Here is a 17,747-nt window from a genome sequence, read left to right as displayed (position 1 = left end):
ATGATCTCCTAAACCTTTCGTTACTAACATTTGTATTATGTGTATTTGGCCTCTAGCAATAAAAGCCGGCATCGAGAGCAGGAACAGTCGGGCACAACTTCATCACAGAGCCTCAATGGCCACACAACTTTTCCTGCAGCTCCTGGTATTACTGTGTTTCCTCGAGGAACAAGTACCCAGGCCACTGTAACACAAAAATTTCCCGGACTGCCCGCATCATACCTCAGCCACAGCCTGCGCCACCACACCTCAGGGTCCCGTACTTGGATTATTATTATTGTCATCAGAATATTAATTGGGGTCTTTTTTTAGACTGTAAACCTTCTTTTTATGTACGCAGATCTCTCCCGGGGGGATGGATGAAACTGACACTTTTCGATTAAAGCGCTACAATGATGACACTGTTTCCCTCGTTCCCTCCATGACTGAGTCCATCATAGTTGAAGGTTTGTTGACTTTATTTCGTTTATTGTGTGACTGAAAAACATTCACCTTTTTTTTTTTTTTTTTTTGAAAAATAAATACGTTTTATGGCACATTTTATGAAAAAGGGATTAGATTTGCCTATTTGCTGACTGTTTGGAGTAACGACTCATCTTTTAAATGCTTACATTCAGGCAATAATCCTATTGGAAGCAGAATATTGGATTTCTGGAGCAATCCAAATGAATTGGTTTTATGACTAGAGATAAACGAATAACCTCATAAACATGCCGTTTGCGAATATTCCGATGACAAGGGCGAGGTCACGAGACAAATAGACGTTTTTTTTACGCATTTATCTTTTGACATTATATAAAGGAGCATTTAATTCATGTGACTCTCACCAAGTTCAACAAAGTACTGCGCTTGCTTGCCCCTAAAGTGAGCCCCTGTGTCCCCTGTGGTCACAAGATGTGGTTATACGTGGGTAGCCAAAAACAGCCTATATATATTGATAGATAAAACTGTTGGCATCCACTAGTTATAGGTAGATTTTCACCTTATTTACAGAAAATAAAATGGAAATGTCCTGAAGAAATCGACCAATACACATGAGGCTCTTTTAGCGAGTAAGCTGGAGTCTGTATGTTTCATTCCGTACTGACTATATTTTCCAGAATTTGCAACACAAAATTATCCAGACAAGGGACACTCTGTGTTTGCATAGACAAGCCGATACCTTGAATGCGTATCAAGCACAAGTAATCACAAAATGAAAGGTCTAATCGGGAACCTATGGGTCTTTCATTGAGTAAATATGACTCGCGGACCATATGTGGCTCTTTCATTGAGTATATATGGCTCTCGAACCTTATATGGCTCTTTCGTTGAGTAAATATGGCTCTTGAACCTTATATGGCTCTTTCGTTGAGTAAATATGGCTCTCGAACCTTATATGGCTCTTTCGTTGAGTAAATATGGCTCTCGAACCTTTTATGGCTCTTTCGTTCAATACATAGGGCTCGTGATCCATATATGGCTCTCTCATTAAGTACATATGGCCCGCGATCCATATATGGCTCTCTCGTTAAGTACATATGGCTCGCAAGCCATATATGGCTTTTTCATTGACTATATATGGCCTCAGGGACAAAATGAAACGTGTACAACTAATTCATATATTGTTAAATGTAGAGCCGACTGCTGCACATGTGATGCCAAGACAATATTGAACCGTAAAGGGTTTGGTCTAGCATATTTAGGACACAATATTAACAACAGTTAACAGACTCTGATGTGGCTGTAAAACACTAAATAAGTTATCTTTTTGGAAGCTCATTACAACAATCTATGTTCATCTTTGAGACACTTTATGACGAAAAGCTACAGATCCAACTTTGACCGAAAACCAACTCCTTACCTATAAGCCGTAACAAAGCACCAGGGGTAATTTGATTGGATGAGTGGTAGGAATGGGCGGACCTATAAAGAGGGCGTGTACACTTTTTTTCTTGCACAGAGCCTTCTAATCTAAAATTAGATAAACTGGTATCCTTGTTTGCTGTATTTTCTGACATTTTTACAAAAATAACTTTGCTTGCACCTTGTTTTGAAATCATTATTTAGGACAAATAATTATAATGAGCCTATACACTCTAAAGAGGCTGTCTAGTCAAGTCACATTTATTTGTATGGCCATTAATCACAAAATGTCTCAGGACTGCACAGGTCACAATTACACCATCCCCTCATCTAAAACCAACATGCGGGCAAGGAAAAACTCTAAACCTCAACATGAGGGAATTAAGAAACCTTATAAAGAGGCCTCACAACTGCGGGAGGGAGACACATTTTAAGTGGTTTATATATATGTTGATATGGGACACAGGCTGTGGCATTATTATTATAATTTTATAGATTTTATTTAATCATCAAACATCCCACAGTGTATTAAAAGGAACTGAAGAATTAGCTAGAGAGTGGGTTTCTTGGTTTGGTTGAATATTGACTTAAAATATTAATGGTGTGGCTCTTTTAAAAACATTTTTTTGTTTTTTCTTTTATGGCTCTTTGGGTCCAAAAGGTTCCCTGACCTCTGTCCTGAACACAACCATTCAAGTTGGAAAACTTAGGTGGATTAATATGTTCTCATTCATAATCGCAACACTGGCAGATTATTGCTTGCATGAAAATGTAACAACAAGAAGACTCATTTTTTTTCTCATTTTTCCCAGATGATCACTATGCTGCAGTGCGAGCTGATCTTGAGTGTGATGCGCAGGACCTGGAAGCAGAGTCCTGGAGTTGGGCAGTCGACCCACAGTTTGTTAAGAGACACTCAAAAGAGGCTGTGAAGAGACAGGATGTCATTTATGGTCTGTCTGTTTGAATGCACTCTGTTTAAAACTGACTCAAACAATACAAAACATACTGCTATTAGGTCATTACAATAACAGTCAAGCTTCTGGATTAACTCAAAACCGAAGAGTGAGAAGCAGTGTTGAAAACAAATATTTCTCAATCATTGTCTTGTTTGTCAATGTGAAATGGCCTGACTGCAGACAATAGAGCTTCATGTTTAACCAGAATCGAATCGACATTGCCATGTGACGTAGTGCGATTGTGTAATTGCATACCACCCCGTTTCTTTACAAGGATTTATAGACTGCAAACCTAACAAAGCTCCCCAGAAGAGGGCGCTGTAAACTTAAATTTATTCTCTGTAAGATTCACATGAAATCTTAAACCAAGACGCGGGAAGAGGTAAGAGAGATGATTCAGGTATATGATGATGGTGGGGATTTACAGCTCCTGCAAAGAATGGCGAGCCGTGTTTGTGGTTCAAGCGGGGTAGTTGGCTGTGAAAAGGCAAAGCCTAGTTGGGCCTGCTCTTCTGCTAAGTCAGGGGTCGAGAACCTATGGCTCACGAGCCATATATGGCTCTTTCTGTGAGTAACTGTGGCTCAGAGACAAATTTGATTGCATGCAAATTTTCTCCATCTCTTTCAAAACATGAGCTATTAATCCTGTTCAGACATGGCATTATTCTCTTTTTATTTTATTTTTTTAATTTATTTTATTTTTATCAAATTATGAAAAATAAATGTGCTGAAGACTAAGCATTTTTTCTGGGGCGCGGGTTTAGCAATTTAGTAAATTTGTCTTATAATATATGGTGTGGCTTTTTCCGAAAATAAAATTTATATATTTTGCTTTTATGGCTCTTTGAGTCAAAAAGGTTCCCGACCCCTGTGCTAAGTCATTGCCTGGGAGGTTACATGCTGATAACCATATCAGCTGTATAGGTTTTATAGGGGGGAAGGCCGCAATATAAAATTTAATGGAGAGGATGGAGGGGTCTGAGATATGAGAGATGGCGAGGGCTTGGAGGAGGTACTTTATTTCTCATAAAACGTGTATGATATGATGCCATGAGTGTTTTTATACTTTTCCCCACTAATAACCGACTCCACTCATTGTCATGCATTCAAGGGTTTAAGTACTTATGAAAATAAAAAAAATAAAAATAGCACAGATAATGCACCTTTCTTTTAAAATCGAAAATTGCATCGAAATTGCAAAACTGGTCTGAAAAAAAATCGCAATTAGGTTTTTTCTTAAAATCGTGCAGCCCTAGTAAACAACACAGAATGTGTTATTGGCACAGCTAATATTTAGAAAAAAATGATTGTCATATGTCAATTTCTTTGACAGAGCTGATGCAGACGGAAATGCACCACGTGCGAACACTGAAGATAATGCTTCGTGTTTACACCAAAGAGTTGAGGGAAAACCTTCAGATGGACTTGAGCCGACTGGAATGTCTTTTCCCGCGCTTGGAAAACATCCTGGAGATGCACACACATTTTTTGTCCTGCCTTAAAGAACGCCGGCGAGAGAGCATTGTTTCACCTGCAAAGGGAAACTACACAGTGGAAAGCATAGCTGACATATTGATTGCACAAGTAAAGAAAGGACATGAAAAGACAAACACGTTTCTATTTTTTGTTTTTTGTTGGTTTTTTTTGTTTCTAATTTGCTCCATAAAACCTTCCAGTTTTCAGGTGACGCAGGTGAGAAGATGAAGGACAGCTACGGCGATTTTTGCAGTCACCACACGGAGGCTGTCAGTTACTATAAAGAACAGATGCAGACGAACAAAAGATTCCACAGCATCATACGGGTGAGACAACTAAATAATTTCCGGGTTTTATATCAAATAATCAGGAATGCACTAAAATGAAAATTAGGAGCCAAAACCAAAAAATAGTAAATGCTCTGACTCACTAATAAATATAATAATATTTATATAATCAATATAAGATAATAAATATCTGACAGGCATATTAATGGATCATGGGTCTTTTTTTAGTTTTATATGCATTTCTAATATCACAACTTATCTTGTTGTTATTATGTTGCAACTATGTTATAAGCAGATTAATTATTGGAAGTAGGGTTAAATATACTCTGTCAACTACTAAAAAAAAAATCGTTGACTAGAAAATCATAATGACCCAGCAATAGAGAGAAATTTCCAAAACAGTTCGTCAGACACCTCAGCTATCCTAAGGGGCCGCCACCCTGGTGCCCGGAGGCACATCATTGGAGACTCCAGTTCTAGAAGCTGATTCTTACTGTTTCACGTATTCAATTGTCATGAAACAACACAGAAGGTAAGTACATAATTTTTTATGTATTTTAGCTTTTAATAGACAGAAAAGTGAATAGTGACAATAAAACTGATGTAGGGAGAGATTAATGATGACTGATGATGATGACGATGAGGGCTTGCATCGGTAACCGGTTCTAATTTGGAATCTGTTCCGCTGTCAAACGATTCCTTGGAATCAGTAGTAAAATTCAATTTTGCTTGCACTATCAATCACGCCAGGGCTGCGGTGCGAACATAGCAAACAAACACACCCCAATGCAGGATCAGGTGACGTCGATCTACGTGCTATTTGTTGTCGCTGCTCGACCAATCATCAGCTACAGAGATGTCGCCGGCAGTCAACGTTCTAAGGTGTGGCTGTATTTCACTCAAATAGACGATGCAGGAGTATGCCATACATGCAAAAACGCCAACTCGGCGAAAGGGGGTAAGACCACCAACATGCTTAAACATCTGGCTGGCCAACATGACATCAAACTGAAAGAATGCACCGTGTTTGAGGCGCTCCGACGACACAAGGACAGTGTAGCCACAGCAGATAAATAACGTAGCTAGCCTGCTAACTGTTAGCTACGTTAGCCAAACGTTAGCTAGCTACGTTAGCCAAGTTTAGTCGTGACATGAGGTTTGTTTTCTAAAAAGACTGCCTTGGAGGAACTGTTTGAAGAATAGGACTCTGAGCTTCTGTCCCTGCAAGGAACCGTCCCCACTGTGCCCATGGCCGAGAAGGTGGAACAAAAAGTCCAGCTCTACAGAAGCCTGGCCTGCATCCCCACCAAGAATGACGCCGCACAGTGGTGGTGGGAAAAGAGAGACACTATGCCGCTGCTGTCGGGTCTGGCTGCGACCTATCTTTGTGTCCAGGCGTCCTCTACCCCAAGTCAGAGGGTGTTTTCCACAGCTGAAGACACATTACGCCAGAAAGATCTAGCCCCCTTGCTGACAAAGCTGACCAGCTAATTTAAAGAAAAAAGAATGGTTAATTTTCTAATTTGCTTTCGCAGAATTGTTTGTTCTCATTCATGATGTTCTGATATTCTTACTGGATACATGACTTATAATTGATCTCAGGTATTGCATTACTTTAAGTTGAACTCTTACTGAATTGTGATTAATATTGTTTATTCAGAACTTAATGTTCCTGTCCTACTGCCTATACCAGCCCATCTTTAAATCATTTTTATATTAATAAAACCCTTTGTACTATATCTGTTGTCACATAGTGCTTATTTTTCCGCAGTGAGAATCGATAAGGAATTGGATCGATAAGCAGGGATCGTTAAGGAATCAGAATCGCTAAAACCTCATCAATACACAGCCCTAGCGGTAGTTGGTGCTGTCTAATGCAACAAATGAGTCACTGTCTCATATTTTCCAAAGCAAAATAATAATAGTCAAAAACTTTCGCCGTACATCGCTTAAAACCAGACATTTTACTTCAGGCATAAATGTATTGAATAACAAACACAAATATGTGTTTATGAAAGAAGCTACTAAACTTTAGTGAGTCAGCTCCGTAATGTTAGGATGTAAGTAGCAGCAAAAGTTCAGCAAGCTGCTAAAGAAAAAAGCGTGGAAAAAAACCCACAAACCTTTGAGAAAATCTAATATTGCTAAAACTTGTGTTGTTTCAGTTTTATTTCATTTTTATTTCATCAAAACTGAAAATGCACTTAAGGTCATTTCTGGACCTTAAAAAAATCCCCATCCCCAAATATTAACCTTGTGTTTGGTTATTGTCTTTTGTTGTCTCAGAAAATCGGCAACCTGTCCATTGTGCGAAGGTTAGGAGTTCCTGAGTGTATTCTGCTTGTAACTCAGCGCATCACCAAATACCCAGCACTTGTGGAGCGCATCCTGCACAGCACTGAAGGTCTGGTCATATTAATTTTCTTCATACAAGAATAGAATTGTCTTTTTTTTCCCATTGGTCAGGATGTACAGTAGATTGTTCTCAGCAAGATTAGATGTTGCACTACATGATAAACATGTAATAAAAGACTTAAAAAAAAAACGAAAATAAGATTAAAAAGTAAAGGATACTAGGATGTATAAGCAATATTTATGAGGTATTTCTTCTAGACTGTCCTAAATTGTTAGTACATCTGAAAATAGTGCATCTGGCAATGTCCCTTAGACTGGGCAGTGAGAATCCCATCATTTTTGGGGCTGGGTTGATGACTAATTCTCAACATAAAGTTTGTTTTATTTGTTTTATTTTTTTCCAGAGGGCACTGAAGAGCACATGGAGCTTACCCGTGCACTAGGCTTGATTAAAGACACAATCGTTCAAGTCGACTCATTGGTCAACCTTCATGAGAAAACGTGTCGCCTTCGAGAAATACACAGCAAGATGGAGCCGAAGGTGCTTGGCAAAATCAAAGACGGCCGAGTGTTTCATAGGGGAGATTTGGCGCAAGGTCGACGACGTCTTCTGCTCGAGGGTACAATCAATTGGAAAGCTGCATCTGGCAGACTCAAAGGTTAGATGGGAACACCATGAAGAAACTTTTTTTTCTTCAACTCATTCTGTTATTTTACCCCTCAAAGATATTCTTGCAGTTCTCCTTTCTGATGTGTTGCTGCTGCTACAAGAGAAAGATCAGCGATATGTTTTTGCGGCCGTGGTGAGTCAATTAATACTTTTATTTATACATAATTTAATTTGAGCATAACCTGATTCATTTTCTTGTGATTTTTATTCCATCTAGGACAACAAGCCATCCGTCATCTCTCTTCAGAAGTTGATTGTTCGGGAGGTGGCCCACGCAGAGAGAGCTATGTTTCTGATCTGCGCATCCTCCAATGAGCCAGAGATGTACGAGATCCACACGGCCTCCAAGGAAGAAAGAAACACTTGGATGACACAAATACGGCAAGCTGTCGAGAGGTAGCCATTTAGTCCAATGTAGCTGTGAAAGTGTAGTCCAATGGTGATAATTACGGACTTTGGTCCTGTTCTTAGCTGCCCTCGTAATGAAGAGAGGCTCTTCAGTGAGGAGGAGGAATATCGGGCATCAAGGTTGAAGGATTTTCAAGGTACAGACATCCAAGTAACTGAAAAAAATGCTTTGGAGTTGAGCCAAAAAACATCCAAAGAGTAAAAAGGCGTCCACCCAAGAGCCTTCTTAAAAAGAAAAAAATGTTTTGCTACCACCTTGTGGGAGTAAGAGAAATTACAACTCTTTTTAAAGGAATCATGTATATACAGTGAAGAAAACAGTATTTGAACACCCTGCTATTTTGCTATTTCCCCCACTTAGAAATCATGGACGGGTCTGACATTTGCATCGTAGGTGCATGTCCACTGTGAGAGAAAAAAAGAAAAATCCAGCACTCACATTTTTTAACAATGTATTTGTGTGATACAGCTGCAAATAAGTATTTGAACACCTGTGTATCATCTTCTGACCCTAAAATACCTGTTAGTTTGCCCATTAGAAGTCCTTCTGCACTCCATGTATCATCCTGAATTAGATGCACCTGTTTTAGGTTTATAGCTGCATAAAGAACCCTATCCACCCCATACAATCAGTAAAACTAACTTGTAACATGGTGAAACCCAAAGAGCTGCCCAAAGACAGCAGAGACAAAATTGTACACCTCCACAAGGCTGGAAAAGGGCCACGGGGAAATTGCCATGCAACTTGGGCAAACAAGGTCCTCTGTTGAAGCTAAACATGATGGTCAATCTCAATCGGAGTGGAGCCCCATGCAAGATATCACATCGTGGGGTCTCAATGATTCTAAGAAAGGTGAGGAATCAGCCCGGAACTACACGACAGGAGTTGGTCAGTGTCCACAAGAGCTGGGACCACTGTTTCCAAGGTTGCTGTAGGTAATAAACTAAGACGTCATGATTTGAAATCATGCATGGCTTGAAAGGTTCCCCTGCTTAAACAGCACATGTCAAGGCCCGTCTTAAGTTTGCAAATGACCATTTGGATGATACAGAGGAGTCATAGGAGAAAGGTTTGTGGTCGGATGAGACTAAAATAGAACTTTTTGGTCATAATTCCACTTAGCGTGTTTGGAGGAAGAAGAATGAAGAGTATAATCCAAAGAACACCATCCCTCCTGTGAAAATAATGCATTGTAATTTCTGGATGTTTCTTTTTAATTTATCCCTCTCACAGTGGACATGCACCTACGATAAAAATTTCAGATCCCTCCGTGATTTCCAAGTGGGAAAAATAGCAAAATAGCAGTGTATTCAAATACCTATTCTTCACTGCATATATATAAATATATATATATATATATATATATATAATCTATATGTATATATATATAATCTATATGTACTGTAAAATCCGGACTATAGAGCGCACCTGATTATAAGCCGCACCCATTAAAACTTGTGACACGATCACAAGTTTAACCCAGACCAGGCTGTTAGTTCCACGATTGTGATTTTGTAGAGGTTTATTGTTCTATATTCTTTAGCAATTATCCATTATCCGTTATCGGTCAAATCATGATACACTACAAAGCCAATAGGCCGAGACACTTGCTCCCAGCCAAGAGGCTGAGCCAAGGTCCTAGCCTCCTAACCTCCTACCGACACAATTCAAAAGTCAATAGTACACAATCCTAGAACCACAGTCGGCATCATGAATGGAAAATGATACCCGTAATTAACGTATGATGCAGACTTGTAAAGTCCGGGTCCTGTTGAAAGTAATCCAAGGAAACAAAATGTATATTTCCAAAGTTACTTTTTTCCCAAATGTTCAGCCCTGCGGCTTATCCAGTGAAGCGGCCAATTTATGGAATTTTTCTAACGGCCACCTGCGGCGCTAGAATATAAAAGGTAAGATTAAGACCAGTAGAATATGGGCGCCAAGAAAGACTGCAACTTCTAAGTTTAAGCATACATTGTCTGTAAAGTTAAGGTACGTTCCGATAATGAGGAAGACGCCCTTGATGGCGATAGTTATGAGGAGGAAGTTGAGGACGATCTTCCGTGAATTTCACAATTACGGGATGTTTTTTTTTTTTAACAGGCACGTTTGATACATTGCGAGCGTGATCCTACTACCAGTGTTGGTACCTTTCAAAGGCACGGTTTGGGATGAAAGTTATATTATTATTATTATTATTAAAGCTTTGAAAACTCTCTCGGTATACCGTCTTTCTTCGTAAATATGTGTAACCATGTATAATATGTATTTGCAACTGTATATTTTTGTAATGTATTTATTTTTGAGATTTATTCTGTTATGTGTTCTACGGACGAATCAAAAAGAAAGGGCGGAGCACACGCGGGCTAATGGGATTTGGGGTAAAGCTGAGTTACCGGTAGATCCGTCTCTTGTCGCAGCGGACAATAGTGGGTATATATTTTTCCCACCCTTAACTTTGGAAATATACATTTCGTTTCCTTGGATTACTTTCAACGGGTCCTGGACTTTACAAGTCTGCATCATACGTTAATTACGGGTATCATTTTCCATTCATGATGCCAGCTATGACTCTAGAATTGCATTCGCACTGATTGCTGCGTGGCTCTGTGGCTTGGAGCTTGACTCTGCCTCTTGGCTGAGAGCAAGTGTTTCAGCCTCTTGGCTTTGTAGTGTATTATGATTTGACCGATAATTGATAAAGAATATAGAACAATAAACCTTGCAAAATCCCCCCCAACAAAAAAAGGTGTACAGGAATCCGAGTTAATTGATTTCTATTTTTATCCTAGAATGTTTGAGCCAGCAGGATGCGGTGATTGTCCAAGCACTTTCCGAGAAACTGCAACTTTTTGCCAAGATGGCAGAATCTGTGCCAGGTGTGGAGGACACAGCTACCTGTTCCAAGCTTCTTTTAAGAGGCGACGGCTCAGATCTCAAGCTGGGGGAGTCGTTGCTTAAAGGAACCATCACTGATGGTAAAGCACTGCTCTAAGTAAACTCTTAAACGCATTCCCCAACGTGAAATTCATGTTGTGGCAAGATGTGAAGCAAAACGTTCTCCCTGTGTCAAACCAGTGGAAGATCTCCAAAATTTGCTCCAATCTGGTGCGAGGTATGCCTTTCTGTCATCACAGAAAATTGAAGGGAACAGCTCTGGAATCCTACCCAGGAGGGCAGAGACCTTTGGGGGCTATGACAGCAGCCCCAACTTCCTCACTAAAAGTGAGTCTAAAGCACTTCAAGTCCTGAGGAAGCTGCATTTCTAATGTGTTGTACTAAAGTGCACCTTGTGCAATCAAAAAACTTTTAAATTATTAATAAAGTATCATATAGGAGTGGGGCTATCTATGTGCTTATTATGTGGTTGTTAATGTCTATTTTGTCTTGTGTTTTTTTTTTTTTTTTGTTAATGTCTGTGGCTGGCCGCTTTTCTGCCAGGCAATATGAAGAAGAACCTTTCCGGCAAGTCCAGAAACCAAGACCGGAGCCAGCGGGCCAGCTCTGACCCCCAACTTAAAGATCTCTGTGGCAGCCGAACTGTGGAGCAGACCGTAGGTCTTAAAGTGCAACAAAAATAATTTCTTCCTCTCCTAACATTTAACGGCACACAGCATTGTGTTGCGTTTATGCAATCAAATAAAGGCTTTCAAGAGGATCAGTTATTCAAACCAGGTCAAAGCACAGGAAATCCCTGGCATACGACAATAATGCATTTTGAGTGGGGATCTGAAAGTCAAATTGCTATATAGCACGGGATAGAAACCTATTTTTATCAGCTCAGAACCCGAGGTATCCCAGAAAAATGCATCAAACTACCAAAAAGATATATCGTATGAGAAATAAAATTTAATATCATAAGTAGTAATTAGGACAGTACGGCGGCGCAGTAGTTAGTGCGTGTGCAGCACAGTTCAGAGGTCATGGGTTCGAATCCAGCTACCAGCCTTCCTGTGTGGAGTTTGCATGTTCACCCCGTGCTTGCGTGGGTTTCCTCCGGCCACTCCGGTTTCCTCCCTCATTCCAAAAACATGCATTATCAGGTTTATTGGCCGGTCCAAATTGACCCTAGGTGTGAATGAGCAAGCGAATTGTCAAGTCATTTTTATTTGTATAGCCCTAAATCACGAAGAGTCTCAAAGGGCTTCACAGATTATTACACTATATTACACAGACTATTTTTCAGCCGACGAGAAGAGTAGGTTATTCATATGCTATGGAGTAGAAGTGAGTTTTAAGCTTAGATTTAAACATTTCCACTGAGGTTGCAGATCGGATCTTAGGGGGAAGAGCATTCCACAGCACCGGTGCCTGGATGGAGAACGCTCTCGAACCAGCAGAACACTTCTTTGCTCTTGGGATCACCAGAAGACCGGCACTCTCAGATCGTAGGCTTCGGACCGGGACATAGGGGGAAATCAGATCTGAAAGATAAGAGGGAGCAAGTCCATGTATGATTTTGTATAATACTAAGAGAACCTTGAAATCACATCTAAGGCTAACTGGGAGCCAATGCAGGTTAGCCAAAATCGGTGTTATGTGATCGTACTTTTTTGTCCTAGTTAAAAGCCTCGCTGCAGCATTTTGTACCAGCTGAGGAGACTTGATTCTAGACTTCGGGAGACCAGAGAGTAGTGCATTACAGTAATCTAGACGGGAGGTAACAAACGTATGAATTATAATTTCCGCATCCGACTGAGACAGTATTGAACGGATTTTAGCAATGTTACGAAGATGGAAGAAAGCGGTTCTAGTAATTTTCTTTACATGCGTTTCAAAGGAGAGATCAGGGTCAAATATGACACCTAAATTTTTAACTGAGTCACTCTGTGTGATGTGACATTTGTCAATGTTCACAGCAGTTTTTGAGAATAAGTCACGGCATTTAGATGGACCAATGACTAACATTTCGGTCTTTTCAGAATTAAGACGCAAGAAATTGAGTGACATCCACTCTTTTATCTCAATGAGGCAGGACTCCAAATTTCCACAGTTCAGTGTGGGAGATTCCTCCAACGGAAGATATATGCGTAGCAGTGGAAGCTGATATTGTACTTGCGAATAATATCACCTAATGGAAGCATGTAAATGCTGAAAAGAAGGGGGCCAAGCACTGAACCCTGCAAACACCACAGGTAACATTAACGGGCTCACATGTCATTTCGCTATATTTAACACAGTGCGTCCTATCTGAGAGGTAGGATCTGAACCACGAGAGGACGGTTCCTGAGAGACCAATCCATTTTTCCAACCGTTCTAGTAGGAAATTGTGGTGCACTGTGTCAAAAGCAGCACTAAGATCCAGCAGCAGCAAAAGTGATGAAGCGCCAGAATCCATTGCCAGTAGGAGATCATTTGTTACCTTGATCAGAGCTGTCTCAGTAGAGTGGTTAGCCCTGAATCCTGATTGCATAGATTCAAAAAGGTTGTTCTCGGATATAAAATCATTCAGCTGCTGTGCCACTACTTTTTCAAGTACTTTAGAAAGGAAAGGTAGGTATTGTCTGTCCTTGTGTGCCTTGCGACTGGCTGGCTACCAGTTCAGGGTGTCCACTGCCTGAAGATAGCTGGGATGGGCTCCAGCACACCTGCGACCCTACTGAGGATAAGCGGTGCAGATAATTGATGGAATTAGTAATTATGGGTTGGATGGTTGGACTGCTGAATGCTTGGAGAAAGGTGGCACGGCTATGATTGACTGCTTGGTACCTTTGTTGAATGTACATATGCTTTTTAAAGTCAGTGTTTTTTGTTGATTGTGTATTGAATGTCTGGGGGCATTGTATAAGGGTAAAGGTGATAAGGGTGAATGTAGCAATTTGAGAGGTATCAGTTTGTTGTCTGGAAGCTGTATGGAAGAGTCTTGATTGGGTTGTGATGGAGGAGCAGAGTGATTTCAGGAAAGGAAGATAATGTGTGGATCAGGTGTTTGCAGTAAGACAGGTGTTTCAGAAATATTTTGCAAAAGGTAAGGATTTTTGTCTGGCTTTCATGGACTTGGAAAAGGCGTATGAAAGAGTCGATGTGTAAGAGTAGTGAGTGGTACCCTTTGTTGACTGTTGTGAGACAGGGGTGTGTGATGTTGCCATGGCTGTTTACTGTGTACACGGATGGTTTGGTGTGAGAGGTGAAAGCAATAGTATTTGGCAGAGGTGTTGAGATGATGGCTAACAGTGGAACAGTGTGGCAGGTAAGTCAGTTGTTGTTTGCAGATGACACAGCGCTTTTGGCTGATTCTGAGGAAAAATTGAGAAGGTTGGTAATGGAGTTTGGAAGAGTGTGTGATAGGCGTAAGTTATGTGTGAATGTTAGGAAGAGTAAGGTGATGAAGTGTTCACTGGATGGAGTGGGCATGGTGTTGGAAATAAGGTTGAATGGACAGGTGCTGGAAGAAGTTGGAAGCTTTAGGTCCTTTGGTTGTGATGTGCCTACAGTTGGTGGAATTGAGTGCGAGGTATTTCACAGGCTGAATCAAGGAAGCAAGGTTTTGGGTGCACTGAGGAGAGTGATGAATAACACGAGTTTGGATGTTAAAAGAGGACTGTATGAGAGTGTGATTGTGCCGACTGTGTTGTATGATGCAGAGACTTGGAGCCTAAATGCAGATTTGAGAAGGAAATTAAATGTTTTTGAGGTGAAGTGTTTGAAGAGTTAGGAGTGATAATATAGATTGAGAAAAGGTCGTAGCCAGAGACAGACGGGAGCAAAAACGGGACAGGTGGGAGTCAGGGTCGAAAAAGGTTGCCTAGTATACAGTGAGGTTCGCAGACGAACTGACAACAGGGGACTGACAAGACTGTGAGAGACAAGTTTAGTAGCTTAACTGAGGAAGCGTGCTGATTGTGGTTTCCTTCTGTTAATTAGTGATTGACGTCATTATTTTGTGCTGTGCTTAAATCAAAAGCCACAAACAAACACACTTTTTTACCCTGTAGTTAAGATTTTTTTCCTACAAGTCTAGCCTGTAGGCTTGATCTAAAAATAGCTCACCTGTGATTGGCCGCTTGCAATTTCCCTGGAATGAGGAGCAGTAAACACTTGACCATGTAAACATCATCTGCTGGTATTTTAAGAAACAAAATGTGGCATGTCGGTGTCTATGTTTGACTGTGTAGCAACATGGAGAGGATGGATGAGGAGCGAATGTTGAAGAGAATCTACAGAGCAGAAGTAAATGGTAGGCGACCAAGAAGAAAGCCGCGATTGACGTGGATGGATGGTATTATGAGTGCACTGCACGAAAGGTCTAAATGTAGTGGAGGCTAGAGCTCTTGTTGGTGATAGGAATGAGTGGAGAGGTGTTGTGAAAGGATAGTGGGATGTTTAGACGTGTTCCAAGGGATAGGCAGGGCACCTGTATGATACGGCAGGGGTAAACCAGTGAAAGCTGTCGGGCCCTGCTGTTGAATAGATGAGTGTGTTGTGTCACCCTGACCCGAGGGACTTGGCCGCTTTCTTGTGTCCAATTTCATCTGGGGGGACGAAACCATGACCAACTTGGTTGCAGAGGTGCTTAACTTGTTTGGGGATTTGGGTTGGCCATTGTCAAGTCTTTGGTTTTTGCCACTTTTTTTTCTTCTTTTCTTTTCTTTTGTTTTTGTTTATGTGTTTGCCTTGCCGAGGGTCACCACTCTCGAGGGATAGATGATTCAATTTTAAATATTGATATGTAAAGTAAAAAATGATTTTTTTTTTATTTCTGTTGTGATGTGACTTAAATTGGTACAGTGGAATTGGTGGGTGGATGTAGAGGGCTGGGTTGGGTAGGATATACTTTAACATGATTACTTTCAATTACTTTTGGATTACTCCAATACCAAATATGCTAATAAAAGACAAAAGAAACTAAATATGAATAAAATTATGACTCACAACACGTGGTAAGCTTTCTCTCCTGGCTTTGATCTCTGGCAAAACTAACATAAAATGCGACAGAAACAAAATTAAAATAAATCCAAACAGCTTGCCAACATAATTTTTGCCGTTCCATGTATTCCGTTACTCCCCAAGCCTGCACAAAATTTTGTAATTTTATTCATATTTTGTTTCTTTTGTCTTTTATTAGCACATTTGGTATTGGAGTAATCCAATAGTAATTGAAAGTAATCAAGTTAAAGTAACCCTACCCAACCCTGGTAGAGAGGGAGGAGACAGTGATGGTGGGTTTAGAATGAAACTTATTTAAAAGATCTGCTCGCAAGGATTTTATTGCCTCCTTATACTTACGGTAATATTCCCGAGCAACGGTGACAATGCATTTGACTTTGTATTTCTTTTAAATGCAAGATTCTTTTCCATGGTTCTTCTTTTTGCTTATGGTCGTAGCATTAATGCAAGCCTTATAACCTATTACCAATAAATGCAGTACAAAAAACAAAATTGTATTGCTAAGTCAAAGCATCAATTCTAAACTAAAAGAAAATGGCATTTTGGGAGGTAGTTCAACCAAAAGAATCTTGACGTTTTCATGATACCGTGGCTCAACGCAATAGCAGACCAGCATCTTAGGTCATGTCCCCTTGTAACAGACAGGCATCTTGGGGATGTAGCTAGTCGTACGCACCAACCGCAAGGTTAAAACTGTACTGCTAAATAACTAGTTGATGTCGTATTGTGGGGAAAAAACGTCTTGAGGCGAGGTTGCCATAACCTGGGGTTCGACTGTACTCAAATTAATGCGCGTAATGTTGCTTAGGTTGAGAGCTGCTGCACACAGACGAGATGGAACTGGATCCGGCCCAAATCATTCCCTGAGGCGGAGGTTGGTGCCTCTTCAGCTGAACCTTATATAAGTGTCCTTTTCCCATTTATAACAGCCTTCTCTTTTTCCATTCTAGTTCTTCAACAAAGTATTAATGCTCTCTCAAAATCTCTACAGTCTGCAGGTAGTGTGATGTCTTCTTGTTTGCACACCGTCTCAAATTTCTACTAGTAATTTTGTGTCCATGTAGTGATCCAACACAAAAAACATCAAATAAAACCAATGCTTGAGACGCAGCTATTGATCCATTTTTAGAAATTCAACATCAGCCCAATTTCGTTGTCACAATATGTTAGCCCATTTGTAACAATGACAATAAAGGTATATTCTATTCTATTCTATTCTATTGATAAACAAATACTCCTCTAATGCTGTAATGGGCATCTTGTGAAAGTGAGCTTTAGTCAGTGCAGGTAAAAATAATAAAGTTTTTATGTTTTTAATGTCTTAAGGCAAGGGTGGGCAACCCTTTTGAGTCTCGGGCTGTGTTGAAAAATTGGCATAGCAGGCGGGTCAGGATGAAAGGAAATATGTTATTTATTTATTTTTTTGTATCTGCTAATACTTAGTCTATATTCAATACCTTAACAATGCTTAAGGAAAAGCTGGAGCCGCACGTCATACTCAGTCCTGCGGGGTTTTATTTAGATTTGTTAGTGTAGTATCAAAATGGTAAAAGTAAGAAAAGGCCTGCTTTGAGTAAAGTTCGAGCGTCAACCAAGAGAGTTGAAAAAAATGAAGAGTTTATTTGAGTACGTCTAAGAAATGCAAGTACTTGCATGCGCATCATGAATGAGCTCTCCAATGCTGCAATGATGACGCAAGCTTGGAGATGACTAGCGAAAAAGTTCCAAATTATGTAACATCTCCTCTAATAAATTTTTTTTTTTAAGGGGGATGTCGCCTTAAAATGACACTGGAGAGAACATTGGCACCAAAACAAAATTATTTTAATTTCTAGTACATTTCTTTTCATAACCCTTTG

At 40.2% G+C, this 17,747-nt stretch overlaps 1 protein-coding gene across 11 annotated transcripts in view; it reads left to right on the top strand.

Annotated features, from left to right (window-relative positions):
• LOC148345878 (rho guanine nucleotide exchange factor 18-like) overlaps nucleotides 1-17,747 on the top strand; it is a 67,869-nt gene that overhangs the window by 10,407 nt on the left and 39,715 nt on the right. For 8 of the 11 annotated variants that reach the window (XM_088325768.1, XM_088325767.1, XM_088325766.1 and 5 more), the window contains exons 2-16: nucleotides 57-254; nucleotides 341-446; nucleotides 2,658-2,798; nucleotides 4,138-4,388; nucleotides 4,481-4,606; nucleotides 6,854-6,971; nucleotides 7,327-7,581; nucleotides 7,649-7,725; nucleotides 7,810-7,988; nucleotides 8,064-8,137; nucleotides 10,794-10,979; nucleotides 11,080-11,226; nucleotides 11,443-11,555; nucleotides 16,697-16,762; nucleotides 16,839-16,886. In XM_088325768.1, the coding sequence (XP_088181894.1) occupies nucleotides 356-446; nucleotides 2,658-2,798; nucleotides 4,138-4,388; nucleotides 4,481-4,606; nucleotides 6,854-6,971; nucleotides 7,327-7,581; nucleotides 7,649-7,725; nucleotides 7,810-7,988; nucleotides 8,064-8,137; nucleotides 10,794-10,979; nucleotides 11,080-11,226; nucleotides 11,443-11,555; nucleotides 16,697-16,762; nucleotides 16,839-16,886 (1,872 nt within the window). In that variant the 5' untranslated portion in view covers nucleotides 57-254; nucleotides 341-355. Of the gene's footprint in view, nucleotides 1-56; nucleotides 255-340; nucleotides 447-2,506; nucleotides 2,556-2,657; nucleotides 2,799-4,137; nucleotides 4,389-4,480; nucleotides 4,607-5,407; nucleotides 5,526-6,853; nucleotides 6,972-7,326; nucleotides 7,582-7,648; nucleotides 7,726-7,809; nucleotides 7,989-8,063; nucleotides 8,138-10,793; nucleotides 10,980-11,079; nucleotides 11,227-11,442; nucleotides 11,556-16,696; nucleotides 16,763-16,838; nucleotides 16,887-17,747 lie in introns of those variants that run through there. The other 3 variants (XM_088325771.1, XM_088325770.1, XM_088325772.1) reach the window with 3 other exon arrangements.

Source organism: Urocampus carinirostris, unplaced genomic scaffold, assembly GCF_059441175.1.
Source record: "Urocampus carinirostris isolate Australia breed hairy pipefish unplaced genomic scaffold, RoL_Ucar_1.0 HiC_scaffold_21, whole genome shotgun sequence".
Taxonomy (NCBI): domain Eukaryota; kingdom Metazoa; phylum Chordata; class Actinopteri; order Syngnathiformes; family Syngnathidae; genus Urocampus; species Urocampus carinirostris.
Note: the sequence above shows the minus strand (reverse complement) of the source record. Positions and strands in the feature narration are given on the sequence as shown.